The following is an 18,953-nucleotide window of genomic DNA, read 5'->3' as shown; positions in this document are numbered from 1 at the left end:
ATTTGACAGATTTTACCATAAATAAGTTGGGAGTCCATCAATTAATTTGACATCTTCGATCTTGTTTTTCACCACCTTGTCCCACAATGAAATGATTGCCGATTAACTTGTTTGAAAGGTGTTAATTACACAGTTGTATGTACTTATGAGTCTTTGTACGAGTTTTTGTATGAGAATATGCTTGAATAGTTATCATTTTAATTGTCATAGTTGTATTTGAAAATAAGCAGTAAAAATTTATTTTCGTTTGAGAACTTCCTTCACCTGATGTTGCTCGATAATCACATGGGATATATTTGATATAGACTGATTAAGTTATAGCTCTTCCCATTTGTTACACCTTCTTGAAAAATGTTGTCATTATATTGAGATTGATTCATGAGTCAAAGTCCCGATGTGTCCAGTGTTTTTAGCTCACCTTTCACAAAGTGACAGGGTGAGCTTTTGTGATCGCTTTTCGTCCGGCGTCCGTCCGTCCGTCCGGCGTCCGTAAACTTTTGCTTTAAATGACATCTCCTCATAAACCGCTAAGCCAATTTCATCCAAACTTCACAGGAATGTTCCTTTGGTGGTCACCTTTAAAAATTGTTCAAAGAATTTAATTCCATGCAGAACTCTGGTTGCCATGGCAACCAAAAGAAAAAACTTTAAACATCTTCTTCTAAAAAACCCAAAGAGCTAGAGCTTAGATATTTGGCATGAAACATCTTCTAGTAAGTGTCTACCAAGTTTGTTCAAAGAAAAGCCCTAGGGTCAAAATTGGCCCCGCCCCAGGGGGTCATTGATTTTCCCTATATGCATATAGTAAAAACTTAAAAAATCTTCTTCTAAAAAACCCAAAGAGCTAGAGCTTAGATATTTGGCATGAAACATGTTCTAATGGATGTCTACCAAGTTTGTTCAAATAAAAGCCCTGGGGTCAAAATTGGCCCCGCCCCAGGGGGTCATTGATTTTCCCTATATGCATATAGTAAAAACTTAAAAAATCTTCTTTTAAAAAACCCAAAGAGCTAGAGCTTAGATATTTGGCATGAAACATGTTCTAATGGATGTCTACCAAGTTTGTTCAAATAAAAGCCCTGGGGTCAAAATTGGCCCCGCCCCAGGGGGTCATTGATTTTCCCTATATGCATATAGTAAAAACTTAAAAAATCTTCTTTTAAAGAACCCAAAGAGCTAGAGCTAAGATATTTAGCATGAAACATGTTCTAATGGATGTCTACCAAGTTTGTTCAAATAAAAGCCCTGGGGTCAAAATTGGCCCAGCCCCAGGGGGTCATTGATTTTCCCTATATGCATATAGTAAAAACTTAAAAAAATTTCTTTAAAAAAACCCAAAGAGCTAGAGCTTAGATATTTGGCATGAAACATGTTCTAATGGATGTCTACCAAGTTTGTTCAAATAAAAGCCCTGGGGTCAAAATTGGCCCCGCCCCAGGGGGTCTTTGATTTTACCTATAGGCATATAGTAAAAATTTTAAAAAAATTCTTTTAATAACCCAAAGAGCTAAAGCTAAGATATTTACCATGAAACATCTTCTTATGGGTGTCTACCAAGTTTGTTCAAATAAAAGCCCTGGGGTCAAAATTGGCCCCACCACAGGGGGTCATTGATTTTCCCTATATGCATATAGTAAAAACTTAAAAAATCTTCTTTTAAAGAACCCAAAGTGCTAGAGCTAAGATATTTAGCATGAAACATGTTCTAATGGATGTCTACCAAGTTTGTTCAAATAAGAGCCCTGGGATCAAAATTGGCCCCGCCCCGGGGGTCATTGATTTTCCTTATATGTGTATAGAAAAAACTTAAAAAATCTTCTTTGAAAAAAACCAAATAGCTAGAGTTTAGATACTAAGCATGAAACATCTTCTAGTGATTGTCTACCAAGTTTGTTCAAATAAAAGCCCTGGGGTCAAAATTGGCCCCGCCCCGGCTGACATTGATTTTCCTTATATGTGTATAGCAAAAAATTAGAAGTCTTCTTTGAAAAAACCCGAATAGCTGGAGTTTAGATATTAAGCATGAAACATTTTCTAGTAAGTGTCTACAAAGATTGTTCAAATAAAAGCCCTTGGATCAAAACTGGCCCTGCCCCAGGTGTGTCATTGTTTTTAACTATATGTGTAAAGAAAAAAACTCGTCCAGCTAGACCTTGGATGTTAAGCATGAAATATCTTCTAATGGGTGTCTACCAAGTTTGTTCAAATAAAAGCCCTGGGGTTTAAACTGGCCCCCTCTAGGGGCCTATATACAGGTGAGCGACTTCAGGGCCATCATGGCCCTCTTGTTATGCAAGTCCCTTCATATCTGACTTACTGAAGTTCTACTGTAATAGTAAACTTGTCTTAAAATTTTTTCATTCATCTTTCAGCATGACACTTTGATTAATAAGTAGATATTTACAAATTTTTTATTATATTTCAGAGTTTTAAATGCTACATGGAACCAAAGTAATGAGATCATGGGTTTCTGGCCATCTCTAGTTTTCTTCAACGGCTGGTTGTGCCTATTACTGGTTCTACACACGTACTGGTTCTCACTTATTGTACGGGTGGCGTACTCCGCCCTCACGAAGAAGTCAGAGGTAGTGTCACACCACTTGTTAGCATGCGTGACGTAGATAGTAGTTGTTTTTCTAATCATGTTTCTTATTTTTCGTTCTATTATTTGGTGACCGGGGCTTAAACACACAGACTCAGAGATCGAAAATTCCGTTGTCTGCTCGTAATTTCAAGTACGAGTAGAATTTGAGAGAAATTGATGCAGGACAAGTAGAAAAATGTTGCCTGCACATTGGATTTAGACGTGACTTGTCCTATGGGACGAGTGACTCTGAAAATGTTTTTCGATGCCTGACAGGGAAAGCATTGATGTTTCTTTTTGTTTTTATGCCACCGCAGCATCTGCGATGCGGTGGCATATAGCGATTTACCTGTGTGTGTGTGTGTGTTTGTTTGTGTGCGTGTGTGTTCTATAGATTATATAGTGAACTTCAAAAATCTTCTTGTGAAAAACCACTAGTCCAATTTCAACCAAACTTTGCAGGATTGTTCCTTGGGTGAAGGGCTTCCAAAGTTGTTCAAAGAATTTCATTCCATGCAGAAATCTGGTTGCCATGGCAACCAAAAGGAATTATAAGAATAAATTAAAAAAATCTTCTTTTAAAGACTCAAAAGGCCTAGAGCTTAGATATTTTGCATAAGGCATTGTCTGGTAGACCTCTACCAAGATTGTTCAAATTATAGCCCTGGGGTCAAAATCGGCCCCACCCTGGGGGTCATTGATTTTCACTAAATGTACATATAGTAAAAACTTAAAATACCTTCTTGTAAAGACCCGAAAGGCCTAGAGCTTAGATATTTTGCATAAGGCATTGTCTGGTAGACCTCTACCAAGATAGTTCAAATTATAACCCTAGGGTCGAAATAGGCCCCGCCCCGGGGGTCATTGGTTTTCCTTATATGTATATAGTAAAAATTTATAGTAAAAACTTTAAAAAAATTTCTTCTAGCAATTGACAAATGCTAGAGGCTAGATATTTTGCATGAAACATTTTGTGGTGAACCTCTAGCATGATTGTTCAAATTATAGCCCGGGGGTCAAAATTGGTTCAGCCCCGGGGGTCATGGCTTTTCAATATATACATAAAGTAAAAAAATCAAAAAATCATATTGTCTGAAGGTACAAGGCTTAGAGCTTTAATATTTGTTAAATAATATCATCTATAGGTTATCTACAAAAGTTGTTCAAATTTTGTCTTTAGTGTCAAAATTATCCCCGCCCCAGGGGCCATAGGTTTTCCTTATATGTACATAGTAAAAACTTAAAAAATCATCTTCTCTAAATTTAAAAAGGCTAGAGTTAAGATATTTTGCATGAAACATTGTGTAGTGAATCTCTAGCAAGATTGTACAAATTACAACCCTGGGGTCATTAAAATTGGCCCAAACCCAAGGGGTCATTGATTTTCACTATGTACATATAGTAAAACATTAAAAAATCTTCTTGTCTGCAGGTACAAGGCTTAGAGCTTTGATATTTGGTATATAATATCACCTATGGGTCCTCTACAAAATTTGTTTTAATTATACCCCTAGTGTTAAAATTGCCCTGCCCCAGAGGAGATAGTTTTCCTTATACATGTATGTATAAAGTAAAATCTTGAAAATCTTCTTCTCTGAAATGACAAAGGCTAGAGGTAAAATATATGGCATGAGACTTTGCGAAGTGAACCTCTACCAAGATTGTTCAAATTAAAGCCCTGGGGTCAAAATTGGTTCAGCCCCGGGGGTCATTGATTTTCATTATGTACATATAGTAAAAAAATAAAAAATATTTTTGTCCGAAGGTACAAGGCATAGAGCTTTGATGTTTGCTATATAATGTCATCTATAGGTCCTCTACCACAATTGTTCAAATTTTTCCTCTGGTATCAAAATTTGGCCCTGCCCGGGGGCGGTGATTCTCATTATATACACATAGTAAAAACAGAAAATAAAACAAATGTTTTCTGAATGGGAGAAAACAACCGCTTAGATATTTGACTTGAAATGTTGTTCGGTGGACCTGTATGGAGATTGTTTTGAATTAAACCCTTGGGTTAAATTTTGTCTTGCCCAAGGGGACAGTGACCTACTTTCTTGTCCTTTGATGTACAGCAATGAAATTTTGACCATGTGCACAGTTTTAGTTGTAAAATTGAACTTTGATATCAGTTGACCTAGATTTTGATGATGTGACCTACTTTCTTGTCCTTTGATGTACAGCTATGAAATTTGAACCATGTGTACAGATTAAGATGTAAAGTGAACTTTGATATCAGCTGACCTAGATTTTGACAAAATGTCTTACTGTGTAGTCCTTTGATGTAGTCATGAAATTTAGGCTGTGTGAAATATGACCTTCACCACGAAATTCACTAGACTCAAGTGTATTGATATATTCCTACTCTGATCTTTTATTGGATTTACAATAGATTTAACCACTAATCTGATAATAAGAATTAGATAGGTCAGGGATCTATGCATTATGACAATCTTCAGTTATATAGAAACAAAAAAAATCTGTTCTTACACTACTATTTAGTGTTGTATTAATGCGGTGGCATAGCATTTTTCTCAAATGCAATCTTGTTTATATTGCTTTCAGTTAACTTAACACTGTCACTACTTAGTATAGCTTTATTCACTGGGAAAGTTTACTAGTATAATAATAATAACTCTATTCGTTTGGGAGTCAGATAAAAGATCAACCAAGTTTCTTCTTTTCTGCACTGTAACTTTATCTGTATATATACTATATTAACTGAGGCTTCTGTAGCTGCATGGTTATGGTCGTTTACTTCAAACTATAACTTGCCCCTCACTGCTGTGGGTTCAAATCTCAACAAGGACTTTGATTTCTTTCATGTGAGGAAGCTATCCAGCTAGCTTACAGAAGATTGGTGGTTGTACTCAGGTGCCCGTTCAGGAGGGGCATCTTCCTCTACGTGTAAAGGTGAAATGTCGCTATGTGACCTATACTGTGTTGAAGCAGCGTAAAATGTTTGTTGTTTGGGAGAGCTTGTAGATTTCCAAGTAGTAAAAGAATAAGTTGATCTAGAAGTAAATAACTGTAGAGCAGGGGTGTGGAAATATGAAATTTTGCCACTTGCCCACGGACAAGTTTTCCAGAAATTTTTACTTGTCCGCAGCTTAATGTACTTGCCCATATAAAACTACAAAACATTGGCCATGTGTTAAAACAAAAGTTAATTGGAGGTAACAGTGTCCTTTCATATAGTAAGGTGTGAACGGATTTGCTGAGAATAGACCAGACATCATTTCTGTAGTTTGAGGAAACAATCTACAACTTTTATAAATGATGTCCAAACAATTATCCTTTTGAAATTTTTTTAACCAAAACAACTTTACAATTTTTACCAAATGTGCATTTTAAAATTTACTTTACATAGTGGTTGCCTCCATATGGCCTGCATGTATCAAGGAGCCTGCTTTCCTTCAAGAGTTCTTCCATGGGTTGGAATGATTGATATAAAAAAGTGTATTTCCTCATAGTTAACCAAGAATCATTACTTTACTTACTACAATAAATGTTCCCCATTGATAAGCGACAAAAGTACAGTATTTTGTTTTTCCTACTGGCTCCGATTTTCACTTGTCCACGGACAAGTTCTACTGAAAAATCTACTTGTCCGCAGGCATAAAGTCCCGAGTCGGACAAGTCGGGCATGGGAATTCCACACCCCTGTAGAGTATACTCAAATGAACTGTATATAGAACTTAATTATAACTGTAAGGATACATGACTAATTTTCTGTAAATATTTCAAAATAGGCAGGGGTATGTTTTCTTCAATTTTCTTACCCATTATTTATCATGTAACTGCTAGGTTAATATATATTTGTAGTGATGAAATTATGTTTTTTCCTTCCCATAAGATAAAGTGTAACACGATGACATTGACCATATAAAATATGTGTATGTAAATGATAAATGTATTATAATTTATATAATATATGTCTAAAAATGACATTCAGGTTCTTTCTTTAGTAACTTATGAATACTTGTAAAAGTATAAGCTTATTGTTTGTTTCACTAACCTCATGTCAGGTGTTCTCTAATGTGGGAGTTTGAATCCTGGATATGGATTTGGAGATTAAATGCTGTATATGGATTTTGAAATTAAATCTTGGATATGGATTTTGAAATTAAATGCTGTATATGGATTTTGAGATTAAATCTTGGATATGGATTTTGAAATTAAATGCTGTATATGGATTTTGAAATTAAATGCTGTATATGGATTTTGAGATTAAATGCTGTATATGGATTTTGAAATTAAATGCTGTATATAGATTTTGAGATTAAATGCTGTATATGGATTTTGAGATTAAATGCTGTATATGGATTTTGAGATTAAATGCTGTATATGGATTTTGAGATTAAATGCTGTATATGGATTTTGAGATTAAGATGCTATATATGGATTTTGAGATTTTACATTTGAATGAACATGACATGAGAAAGGTCGGTGGTTTTTACCAAGATTCTCAACTGGGCTTGGAATACTGTATAATGTAGAACCTTGTTTTTTGTCTGGACTATAAATGTTAGAAAATTGTTTGGGATCTAAGTTATTTATGTATTTAATGTGTATACTGTGTCTGTACTGCACAAATTATCTTCACACAAATATTTATATACCCTTATATAATATATAATATTAACCAAAGCTTAGTCCTGTCCTTTGAAACATATTTATAAAAGTATAAATTTATCCTTTTTAGTTCCATTTTAGTTTTTATACACCCAAAGATAACTTTGGTAATACTAAGATATATTGGCTCTTGTCTGTATGTCTGTCTCTCTGTCCGTTAGCAACATTGGTGTCCACTCAATAACTTGATATAGGTCAGAGTTTTAAAGGGATTACTTTGAGGGTGTTTTTTTTACCACATGAATGTATGTCAAATATTTTTTGAGATTTCTTTACAGTTTGATATAGGTCTGTACCAATAATTTGTTTGCAAAATTTCAGATAATTCGCTTACTCTATTTTTCCAGAATTGATATTTTAATAGTGCAAAAATAATCCAAATATAAGTGTTTTTCACTGAAATATTGACGAGAACTGCACAAACATAGGTTTTTCATTTCAATTCTGAAGAAAGTTTCTTTAATTATTATCTTTTTTTTTTGCATATTTTTTTTTCCGTTTTAAGTGCACCAGCTGATAAATGTAAGAATTTCTAATCTTTTCTATATATTGCCCCTCAGTAGAGTTCCTTTAAAATCGAAACAAAAAAGTTAAGTTTAATGTATTACGTGTAACATTACTGTGTAGTTATGATTTAACTCAATATGACCCCTTGTCAGGTTTTGTATCGATCTCTTTATATTTCAATTTATTTTACTTAACATTTTAATCCATGGTTTAATTCCCCACCGATGCTCTGTGCATTAAGGTAGATTAAAATGTGAAGGACCTCTTGTGCACGTTTTGTTTACTTTTTATGAAGTTATCTTTACATTCTATCATAATAAGAATAAGGAACTGTCTAATTTCAGATTGTCAAATTGCAGATTCATTTATCAGAGATAAATTTTAGCCCTTTTCATTAAGATATCCATATAAACAGCTGTTTGTAATTTTGTTGACTCATTTAAAGGCACAGTATGCCTCAGAAACATTTTTTTTTTACTTCTTCAGAAAGGGCAAAAATGAATTTTTGTATTGTTTAAATAATCGTTTTAGAGAATGTTTGATACTTGTTACCCAAAGAAAGTAGAGATAAATGTGAAAAAATAGTTATAAAAGTCAAAAAATTTAAACAAAGTAGTTAAATATTAAATCTTTATAACTGAACTTATGGCCAAAAAAAGCAATAGAAGAAAAAGATGGTTCAGGTAATTGGCCAATGAGTAACTTTTTGGATATTATAAAAATATACCAATATATTAATTTCTTTTTTTTTGAATAATAAAAATAATAAAGAATTTCTGAGGCATAATGGGCCTTTAAAGTTTATGAGTAATTAGTTTCGAGTAAGAGTTGTCCCCCCTTTTTCCATTGTAGGTCACTGTAAGGGTTTGTAGATTATAGATCCACCTGTTAGTCACCGTTATTCATTTTTACAGTATCCCTTGTTCACCCATTATTTTTATTAACGATGCAGAGTTTGTAAGATTGTAAGATTCTTATTATTTAAATTTAAGTGAATTAATTACTGTTATGTAGAGAAAGTATGAAAAAATGTTTTAATATCAAATGTTATTGCTAGTCGATTTGGGTGTGGGTAAAGATGCATGCAGTATAACTACAGGCTTTAAAATTGACCATCTGACAGTGGTCTGGCTGCAATATATGTAGACAATGTTAGAAAACTTATATATCTTTGTGAAGAGAAAACTTCTATATCTTTGTTATCCACAAGGGGCTGAGGGGTTGCCTTTACTGGTTAAGGCATCTGAATTGCATCCCCCATTTAGCCCTGCGTGATCGTAAGAGGCGACTAAATGGGTTCGAATTACTGGAGTCTATGCATCTCTTAGCTCCAGCTGGTGAGGTGGTTTTGACGCTGGGTGTTGCTTAAAGTTTGTAACACCGAGGTTAGCTAAAATCAATTTTTTAGCTCGACTATACGAAGTATATGGAGAGCTGTCCTACTCGCCCCGGCGTCGGCGTCCGCGTCCGCGTCCAGATTTTAGATTAAAGTTTTGGTGCAGTAAAATATTTTTCACTATAACTTTGTCATTTCTTAAGGTATCAACTTCAAACTTCAAATATATGTTCCTTATCATCAACCACATCATATGTGACAAGGTTCATAACTCTAGCACCAATATTTTCAGATTTATCTCCCCTTGAACTTTGAATTTTCCTTAAAAAATACTATTTTTTACTGTTACTTCTTTATTTCTTAAGGGATCAACCTCATACTTCAAATATATGTACCTTATCATCATCCCCATCTTATGTGACAAGGTTCATAACTCTAGCACCAATATTTTCAGATTTATCTCCCCTTGAACTTAGAATTTTCCTCAAAAAGTACTATTTTTTTACTGTTACTTATTTATTTCTAAAGGGATCAACTTCATACTTCAAATATATTTACGTTATCATCATCCACATCTTATGTGACAAGACTCATAACTCTAGCAACAATATTGCAAGAATTATCTCCCCATAAACTTAGATTATTTTACTAGAAAAATGTTATTTTTTATTATAACTTATTTATTTTTAAAGATATATACCTCAAACTTCAAATACTTATTCCTTATCATCAATTACATTTTATGTGACAATGTTCATAACTCTTGAAGCAATATTTACAGATTTATCTCTCTTTGAACTTAGGATTTTCTTTAAGAAATATAAAAACTTCTTTACTTTTTAAGGTATCTACTTCAAACTTCAAATATATATTTCTTATCATTACACAAATGTTGTTTGACAAGGTCCATAACTATAGCATGACTATTTCTAGAATTATTCCCCTTGATTTTGGAATTTATGTTAACAAATATTATTTTTTTTACTATAACTTAATACATAATTATACATTTTTGATTTTTCTTTCATAGTTTTGTCCTCCTTACTGCGTCCAGTATTTTATTAGTCGAGCTTCGCTGTCTCCTGTGACAGCTCTTGTTCTGTTTTGGTGCCAAATGGCCTAAATTGTGTTGCTGCGCCATAAAACTAAATAAAACAATATTTTTGTTACACATTATTCTCTGAAATGAAAAATATTATTGTTGCCTTGGAAATGTAATAAGAGCATAGTACAAATTCACTTTATTTATTTTCCACTTCATTTGTGCACATTTAATAGCACATTTTGTAGAAGAAATAAAATTAATTCTAGTTCTTTATCAATATTTTATCATCTGTTTGAAAAATACATTAAGTTCTATTGACCCAGTTTCTAATTTTGCCTTTTAGGAATGTGTTTGTGGTGTATTTTTATACCTGCCTTCTTTTCTGACTGACGTTTTATGTGTTATGTGTCAGTGTTATAACATCTTCATTTGTTTAATCGTTTCTGAAAATTCATGTATTTTAATGGGCACTTTTTTGTTTGTGATCAACACTTAAGCTGCACATGTTTTATCTTGTGAACACATCATGATTGTGCAATGTGCTTCTGAATAAATTGATTAGATTTTTTGCCAAGGGCCAGGCAGTTGTTGTATTTCCCTACGACATTAGTAATAGGAAAATATTTTTTTTTTGCCTCCAAGCCTATAGTAATAGTAGTTGATAGGTTAATCTAAACCCTACACTGGCAAATTTGATTTATCTTACTTGTAGCTGTATAATTTACATATTTACAAGTCAAAACAAAGTATATGATCTTATATGAATTGTAAATTTGTAAAGATTCAAAGGGTAGAGGTGGGGTGAAATCACAAAAAAATAAGTTTTCTGGAAGAAAATATTGAATTTTCATTATTTTTTATTGTCTTATATCATCACATTATTTTATCATCATATTCTATTATTCCTAAACGTAAGGTATTTATAATCACGTTCTTTTATTCCTAAACGTAAGGTATTTATCATCATATTCTATTATTCCTAAACGTAAGGTATTTATAATCACGTTCTTTTATTCCTAAACGTAAGGTATTTGTCATCTTATTCTATTATTCCTAAACGTAAGGTATTTGTCATCACATTCTATTATTCCTAAACGTAAGGTATTTGTCATCACATTCTATTATTCCTAAACGTAAGGTATTTATCATCTTATTCTATTATTCCTAAACGTAAGGTATTTGTCATCATTTCTATTATTCCTTAACGTAAGGCATCATCACATTTTATTATTCCTAAATGTAAGGTAGTTATCATTTCTATTATTCCTTAACGTAAGGCATCATCACATTTTATTATTCCTAAACATAAGGCATCATCATGTTCTATTATTCCTAAACGTAAGGTAGTTATCATCATGTATTATTCCTAAACGTAAGGTACTTTTTTATATTTCCTTGAGCAGGTTGATGATGTCAGAAGCTCGACGGAGGAACCCGTGTCAGACGAGCCGGAACATAATCACGTCGGAAACAACGTCGGTAATCACAATAATACAAAAGCAGGTTGAACAAAGGGGAGATAAACACTACTGTGATTTCATCCATCTTCAGTATCAAAAGGTCAAAGTTCAGCGACTTGTAAGATGACCTTTATATAGGATAAAAACAAAAGGTCACAAGTTCAGGAAGGAATGGTCCATAATCAACATAAAAACTTTTTTATATAAAAAAATAAATATATATATAAATATATATACATGTATATACTTCATCTTATGGGAGATAATTGTATCTGCAAACATGTGAAATTAAACCAGGTGCAATTATCTTTTACAAAGGTGTAACATTGAGTTTTAAATGGTTATTTGAATGTAATAGTGCAAAAAACATGACATTAGTTATATATTCATTATATGGAAAAAAATGTTTTAAAGTTTAACAAAAGAAGAATTGATATTTTGAAGAAAAAATTATTTATATTTTGACATATTTTAGTACAATTTTGTCTGAATATATAAAAGTAGGTCATTGATTTTGTATGCCCTAGTAACAGTTGATTTATATTAGATGGGGCAAATAACTTTTGTCCTATACGTGAGCTGATAAATTTGTAACAACTTCATTCCTTCAAAATCTGACACAAAATACCTCTTGGCATTAATTAGCTTGATTTTGAAATATGACCTTGACCCATAAATGAATTTGAGGTCAAGGTCAATTTTCAAAATTTAGGTTATTTACCTTAGGTAATTAACAGTTATTGAACTGGGGCATTTTGTGTTTTGCAATTTTTTTCAGAACCATTCTTATTTTTGTATTGATAAATGATAGAGAAAAATGGATAGATTGATTTTTTTTCTACAGCTATGTTAGTTTTTTAAATGTGGTCACTTGTTAGAAAATGCAGCTTTTGTAAAAATATAAAAATGATTTATCTCATAAATTTTTTAAAGGTGGTTAGCCTAATAAATTAATCATTCATGTGTGCTGGCATGAGTTATACTGTATATCAGGTTTTTTCCACGAGTATTTAATTTTCGCTATATTCACGTGCAATATAATTGCTTAAAATAGATTTGCTAAATTTGCCTTCAATTTAATACAGGGATTTCGCAAGTTTCTGTAAAAAAAAACCAATAAATCTTTGTCAAAAAGAGTTGTCTCTCTTTGTCAGCAGAAATATGAGAGAGAAAAAAAAATGTCATTTTTTTGGGGGTGGGGGAGGGGGTGGAAATAAAACAGAAAAAATACAAAATATCTATAGTGAAATTAGGTTAACCACCTTTAAGGATTTTTTGAAAGGGATGATGATGATGTAATTATTGTTACTAATAATAGAACTGGTGCCTATAAGAATGTGTTGTCTGTAAGAACTGCCATTATATTGCCTAAGTTTATATAGTAGAAATCTACTGATATTTTAACTTGTTGTTCAGTTTACAGGTCAATGTTAACCAGCAACAAAACATAATATTGGTTTATGCAGAATTTATTTTAGTTTGATTGTGTAGGAAGCTTAAAGCTTATAGATACACTTTGGAAACCGTTCCTGGAACCAACCAGTTTGGGTCAGCTTTACTTTCAAATTTTAGGTTTTATGTTATAGTAGTAGGAGTGAGTTGTGGATAAGTGGTTAAAAGGTCCGCCACTCATTTACTCAACCTAAAGGTCATAGGTTTGAGCTCTTCTTTGGTCATGACCATGTTTCCTCATTTGATGTGACACCAGTACTGGCAAGGTCCAGGTCCAGCTGACTTAACAGGGTCACCTGCGCTTCAGAGAATTGATAATGTCAGGGGTTGGGAAAGGGGAATTTGTGGTTAATTATATCAATTAACATGACTTCTTGTCTGATTTTATATAAAGCAGTAAATTGTGCAGCTTAATTGCTGACACTACAAAATTTAAATTTCTGCAGTTAGTGAACATAAAGCAAGCATTTAATATTGAAAAGAAAAAGACAAGTAAATTGGACAACAAGTTAAAATAAAAATATCATTTATATTTTTCATTGAAATTCATCTCCACTGTGTTAGATATATATGTATATAGAGTTATCTTTGATAGAATGAATATTATGGTACTGAATACACAATACTAGAATGGTGAAAATACACAGTTGCTGCCCTTGATTTCTGTTCTAGTAGAATGGAGAAATACAGAGTTGCTGCCCTTGATTTCTGTTCTAGTAGAATGGAGAAATACAGAGTTGCTGCCCTTGATTTCTGTTCTAGTAGAATGGAGAAATACACAGTTGCTGCCCTTGATTTGCCCTTGATTTCTGTTGTAGTAGAATTGAGAAATTTAGAGTTGCTGCTCTTGATTTATGTTCTACCAGAATGGAGAAATACAGAGTAACTGCCCTTTATTTCTGTTATAGAAATAAAGGCTTTGTATAGAATATAAAATGAGACACCTGTGTGTACTGTTTAGGATTATTTTATGTTGTTTACAATGACAATTAAAACAGCACCTTTTGCTAGTTGAATATCAAATCAAGCGTGAAATTGTTTTTTTCCTGCAGTGTTATGTTGTTTAGTGCAATAAAAAGACTGAGCATGCATCTTATTCAGAAAATAACCATTATATATGTGAAATATTTTCTGGAATCATTATGTATAATTGTGTGTTGTAATAATTTGAGCTTTAATTATTTTTTTCTACTTTTTTGTTAGATTTCTGTGAATATATGATATGATATCTTAATGCTAGAATGAGTAAATAGATTTTCCATAATCACTTATGCCACTTTTCTACAGAAATTTAATAATCCCAACCCCCATCAGTTATGTGGAATGTTAAATAGTGATGTTGGGCTAATAAAATAATTTTTTTTATTATTTCAAAAAATCCATGACTCGGTCTTTATGTATGACTCGGTCATATTGAAAATAAACAGTATTTTATTCTTATCTAGAGTATTTATGTGTAAAAACCTTCTTTCTGAATTTGAACATTAAAATATTGCAAAGTGATATATTATCTGAATGCTGGGTACCAGTCTGAAAGTGAGCTAGCACATGATTGGTTGATTCTCTAGACCTGATTTGAAATTGACCAATCATAAAGCTTCATTTGTTGGACTGGTTCCTTGTTTCTGTTATATATTATTGTGTCACAGTCTATGTTTGGATTCCTCTACTATATTTATATATATAAGTCAATCTACATGTGTATATATATACATTGATACAGTTACATTTATTTATCCGGGTATTGTTTGTACAATGTGATAATTTTGATTTGTATACAATGTCTGTGTGTATATACAAACACATTGTATACAATTCAAACATATTTATAAACACATACATAGGTCACATATAAAAAAGAATTTTTGTTTTATTTACGTCTCATTTCTCACCTAATCCTTTATCACAAGACCTCGGCTTTGAATTCAGCTGGATCTCTTATTATATGATTTAAAGAAGCATGCCTCCCGATTCATGCTAATTTTCATGTAAAATTTCAAAAAAGTATTAAAAAGTAAAATATTGTGAAGTGAGCAAAAATAATTTCACATTCAATCCCACTTACAAACCAATGTAAAAGACCAAAAAGGTCCAAAATACAACCTTAATGCAAAAGTAGGTCAAAGTAAAGAAATATGGTGAAATTAACTGCAAATTCGGCTATAAATCGCACATACATGGAAATTATTACTTATATTTTGATTTTTTTCTCACTTTTCTTGAAAGCTTAATACTTTTTTAACATCCTGATGAAGGTACGTTTGAACTGAAACCGGACCGGTAGGTTACTAAATTACTCAACCTGCTCTGGTGTTGATGTGTTGTATTTCTTCATTTCTATCTTATTTTGACTTTTTTTTACAAGTTTGATTGGGCTCATCTGGAGGCATTCAGCTCTAAATAATATGTAATAAATACGATTTCCATTGACTATATATAATATTATAAAGATTTATTGGTTGTCATCCCGGTTGTCACGGTGATGATCGGCAAAAACTAAACCGATATTTTTAGCCTAATTATGTGCCTGATGATCAACCTCTAGTTGTTCTAGTCACTTCATTAATATTTTTAATTACATTAACCCTCTCACCCACTGATTTTGTATAATGAATTTGCCCTGCTTTGAATTTGATACAGTCCGTTCCAAGGTTTAGGTGATTTTTATATCGAAATTCAAAAATTCCATAAATAAAGTTTGCCTTACTGACACTGAAACAGGTAACAATGAAAAATTTAAAAATTGAACAGAATATTCATAAATGCTTTAGCTTAAATTATATAAGGACCTTTGTCATTTTATTAGAATATTTTAGATACAGTAAAACCTGTGCTGGGCAACACCCTTTTTGGAGACAAAAAGTGTTTTGGTTGTTGCGTAGATGTGGTTGCTATACAGAAGTAAAATAGAGTGGAAAATCTACTTTGCTAAGAAAATTAATAATATGGTTGGTTAAAAGAGGTCATTGCTCCAAAAGGGTTGCTCAGCTGAGATTATACCATATCAGTAAGCAGAATAATTTCGAGGGTTGACGGCTAAACTGCAGTAACTAATATGATACGAAGAAAAACTTACAACAGTTTTGCAGTCAACCCTCGACTGATCTCTAATAAACTCCCTGCTCAAGAGTTGGAAAAAAATGTATTAATTTTTTTGGGGTGTATTAGGTTTTTGTTTGTTATACGTAATACTCATTCAGTACAATATATAAATTAAACATATACATGTATAATTATATTAGATTGTTGATAATTGTTTTGAGTGAATAATCCAGTTTTATTTTCAGCTAATCTAGTTCTATTGTAAGCTAATATATTAACTATCGATTCCTTGCAGTGAGATATTTTCTATATCATTCACTGTGAATACCTTGTAGTGAAATATTTGTTTATTGTTTATGCAATATATCTAGTTGGAGGTGAATATTTTCTGTATATCATTCCTGGTTAATCTTGTGATGATATATGAAAAATATCACTCTTCAATGAGATATTTTTCATATTTACTCTAAGTAATCAATTAATTTCAGTATGAAAATTCTATTGCTTTATATTGCAATGATTGTCCTCTTTTAAAGTAAGGGAAGCATGTAAGTGTGCAATGACTGTGTAAAAAAAATATGATATTGATAAAAAAATGTTCATAATTTCTAGCAAAGCTGAAATATATTTAGCTAAGAGAAAATTTTATACTGTTTATATATTTTAGAACAATTGTTATAAAATTTGTACTGCTTTGTCATTACTGTTAACGTCTTATTTGGTTTCATTAAATTGATAAAACTTGAATGGTAGACCAGTCTATAAATGCAGCCTTTTCATTGGTCAGTTTGAAATTCAAATTTGAATGCAGCCAATCAGAAGACTCGGTTTTAGACTGGTCTACAAAGTAATGTTACTACTAGTCTTGTGGTACTTAATGATTATCATCATTAACTTGTGAGATTTTGAAGTGTACAGTCTATTTTGTTTTATATTTTTGTAGTTTTTCTATCAAACCAATTGTTTTTAAAAACAAGCTTAAGCCCTTGCTGACTTTTCTTCAATTTAACAAAGTGCCTAAAATATCAAGGAAAAACTTATTGTACAGAAATTTGAAAAAAATAAATAAAAAATAAAAGCATTTAATCAGTATTGTGTATTCATTTAGATTAGTAAAAAGGTGTATAAAATATTTGAAAAAAAAAGTATTGTGATGTCCGTTTAACCTTTTATTTTATTTGTTATTGCTTAATTAAATTGGTTTGTTATATACATTGTATTATTTTTTGGAGCATCATGTACGCTTCTGATATCTTTGGGGGAGAATATTTAATCATGAAAATAGAAGTTAATTTAAATAACGTATTTACATGATAAATTATATAGTGGAATGTAGATATAGTCTAATAAGCCCTGTAGGCTTTATAGTGTTGTTTATGAGAGTATTGAGCCCTGAACCTGCTGGAACCGATGGTGGTGAGCCTTAGCCACCAGTACCAAGCCAGGTCGGCCCGCACATATTGCGCAGTCTGACCAGGCTCTTTATTGGTGGTTTTATTTCCATATTGAAATCCGTTAAAGCAGCTTTCAGCAATTCTAAAGGTTAAATATGTTATTTTAGATAAATTATTTCATGTAATAGATTGTCAAATAAAAATAAATCCCTTAAAGCTGCCTTCAGATTTTATTAAGGTTAAATATGTTATTTTTAGATAAATCGTTTCGTGTTATTGTCAAATCAAAAGAATTAAGGTGGAACATAAACTTTGCTAACCATTAAATACTTAAAACAATCAGGATACTTCTCTATACCTGTAATCTTCAGGTCCGCTCCCTATATTTAAATAAGTAAAGCAGACAAATTTTGTTCCCAGATATTCTATTTTTAGAAACGAATGTAACAAACGCATTATAAATAGCTCTCGGGATGCTGTTTTGAAGTAGGCTGAACAGTGATATTATACACTTTTCTAAGATAAAATTACTGAAACACTTAGTTTGAAACAACTCAGAAATTGTTTTTTCCAACAGAAAGTAAAAACTGAAGGCGACTTTAAACTTTGGATATGTAGTTCTTTAGTCACTTTAAGTCACGTTCAGCAGGTGAAAGGTAACTTATATAGTATAGCTGAAAACTTACATGTTGATTGAAAGTGAGAGACATGGTATTCTTTGCATGCGTACAATCAAATCACTCCACCTTTGAATTTAAAACAAAATCACAGAAATTCTTTTTCTTTCTTAAAGCCACCAATTTATTTTTTTCCGGTGTTGTACATGAGATTTTAAAACCAAATGATCTCTCATTCATAGATGGCTTATGGAACGATGTCTTAACTTTGTTTCCATGGTAATTTTATAATAAATAATCTGCTGTACACAAACTAGAAAAATAACAAACAACAAAAGCATGTTGAATTTTTTTAGTAAAATAATTTTAATTGTTTTTCTCTGGCTATTATGGTTATGAATTTTAGAAAATAATGCCCATTGAAAAATCGTCTTTCCTTGTAAGTTCAACTTTTTTTCCTTCACATGAAAGATTTTTAGAGATAGATAAAATCACAATTGATGGAGGATGTGGGAATTTGCTATAATTTAAAAAAATTTGAAGACTGTTTTTGAAAAGGAAAAAAAATGTGTTTTCCTGTGGGGGCCGATGATATGCAGAATGAAATGTGTGAAAGTCTTAGTGGTGTATTTGTAATAATTGAGCCGCGCCATGACAAAACCAACATAATGGGTTTGCGACCAGCATGGATCCAAACCAGCCTGCGCATCCGTGCAGTCTGATCAGGATCCATGCTGTTCGCTTACAGACCCTATAACAAGTAAAGAAACTGATAGCAAACAGCATGGATCCTGATCAGACTGCACGGATGCGCAGGCTGGTCTGGATCCATGCTGGTCGTAGACCCATTATGTTTGTTTTGTCGTGACGCGGCTCATATA

At 32.2% G+C, this 18,953-nt stretch overlaps 2 protein-coding genes across 3 annotated transcripts in view; one reads left to right on the top strand and one right to left on the bottom strand.

The window, feature by feature from the left end:
• Positions 1–12,772, top strand: part of LOC132751841 (ceramide synthase 5-like) — a 31,321-nt gene extending 18,549 nt beyond the window's left edge. The window contains exons 9-10 of one of the 2 annotated variants that reach the window (XM_060742050.1): positions 2,426–2,585; positions 11,508–12,772. In XM_060742050.1, the coding sequence (XP_060598033.1) occupies positions 2,426–2,585; positions 11,508–11,615 (268 nt within the window). In that variant the 3' untranslated portion in view covers positions 11,616–12,772. The remainder of the gene's footprint in view (positions 1–2,425; positions 2,586–11,507) is intronic. The other variant, XM_060742051.1, reaches the window with a different exon arrangement.
• The window catches only part of LOC132751842 (large ribosomal subunit protein eL27-like), a 134,470-nt gene that overhangs the window by 36,583 nt on the left and 78,934 nt on the right, over positions 1–18,953 (bottom strand). The window lies entirely within an intron of this gene.

Source organism: Ruditapes philippinarum, unplaced genomic scaffold (assembly GCF_026571515.1).
Source record: "Ruditapes philippinarum isolate M1 unplaced genomic scaffold, ASM2657151v2 ctg494_1_1_1_1, whole genome shotgun sequence".
Classification (NCBI taxonomy): domain Eukaryota; kingdom Metazoa; phylum Mollusca; class Bivalvia; order Venerida; family Veneridae; genus Ruditapes; species Ruditapes philippinarum.
The sequence above is the reverse complement of the archived record's forward strand: the minus strand, read 5'-3'. Positions and strand labels throughout refer to the sequence as shown.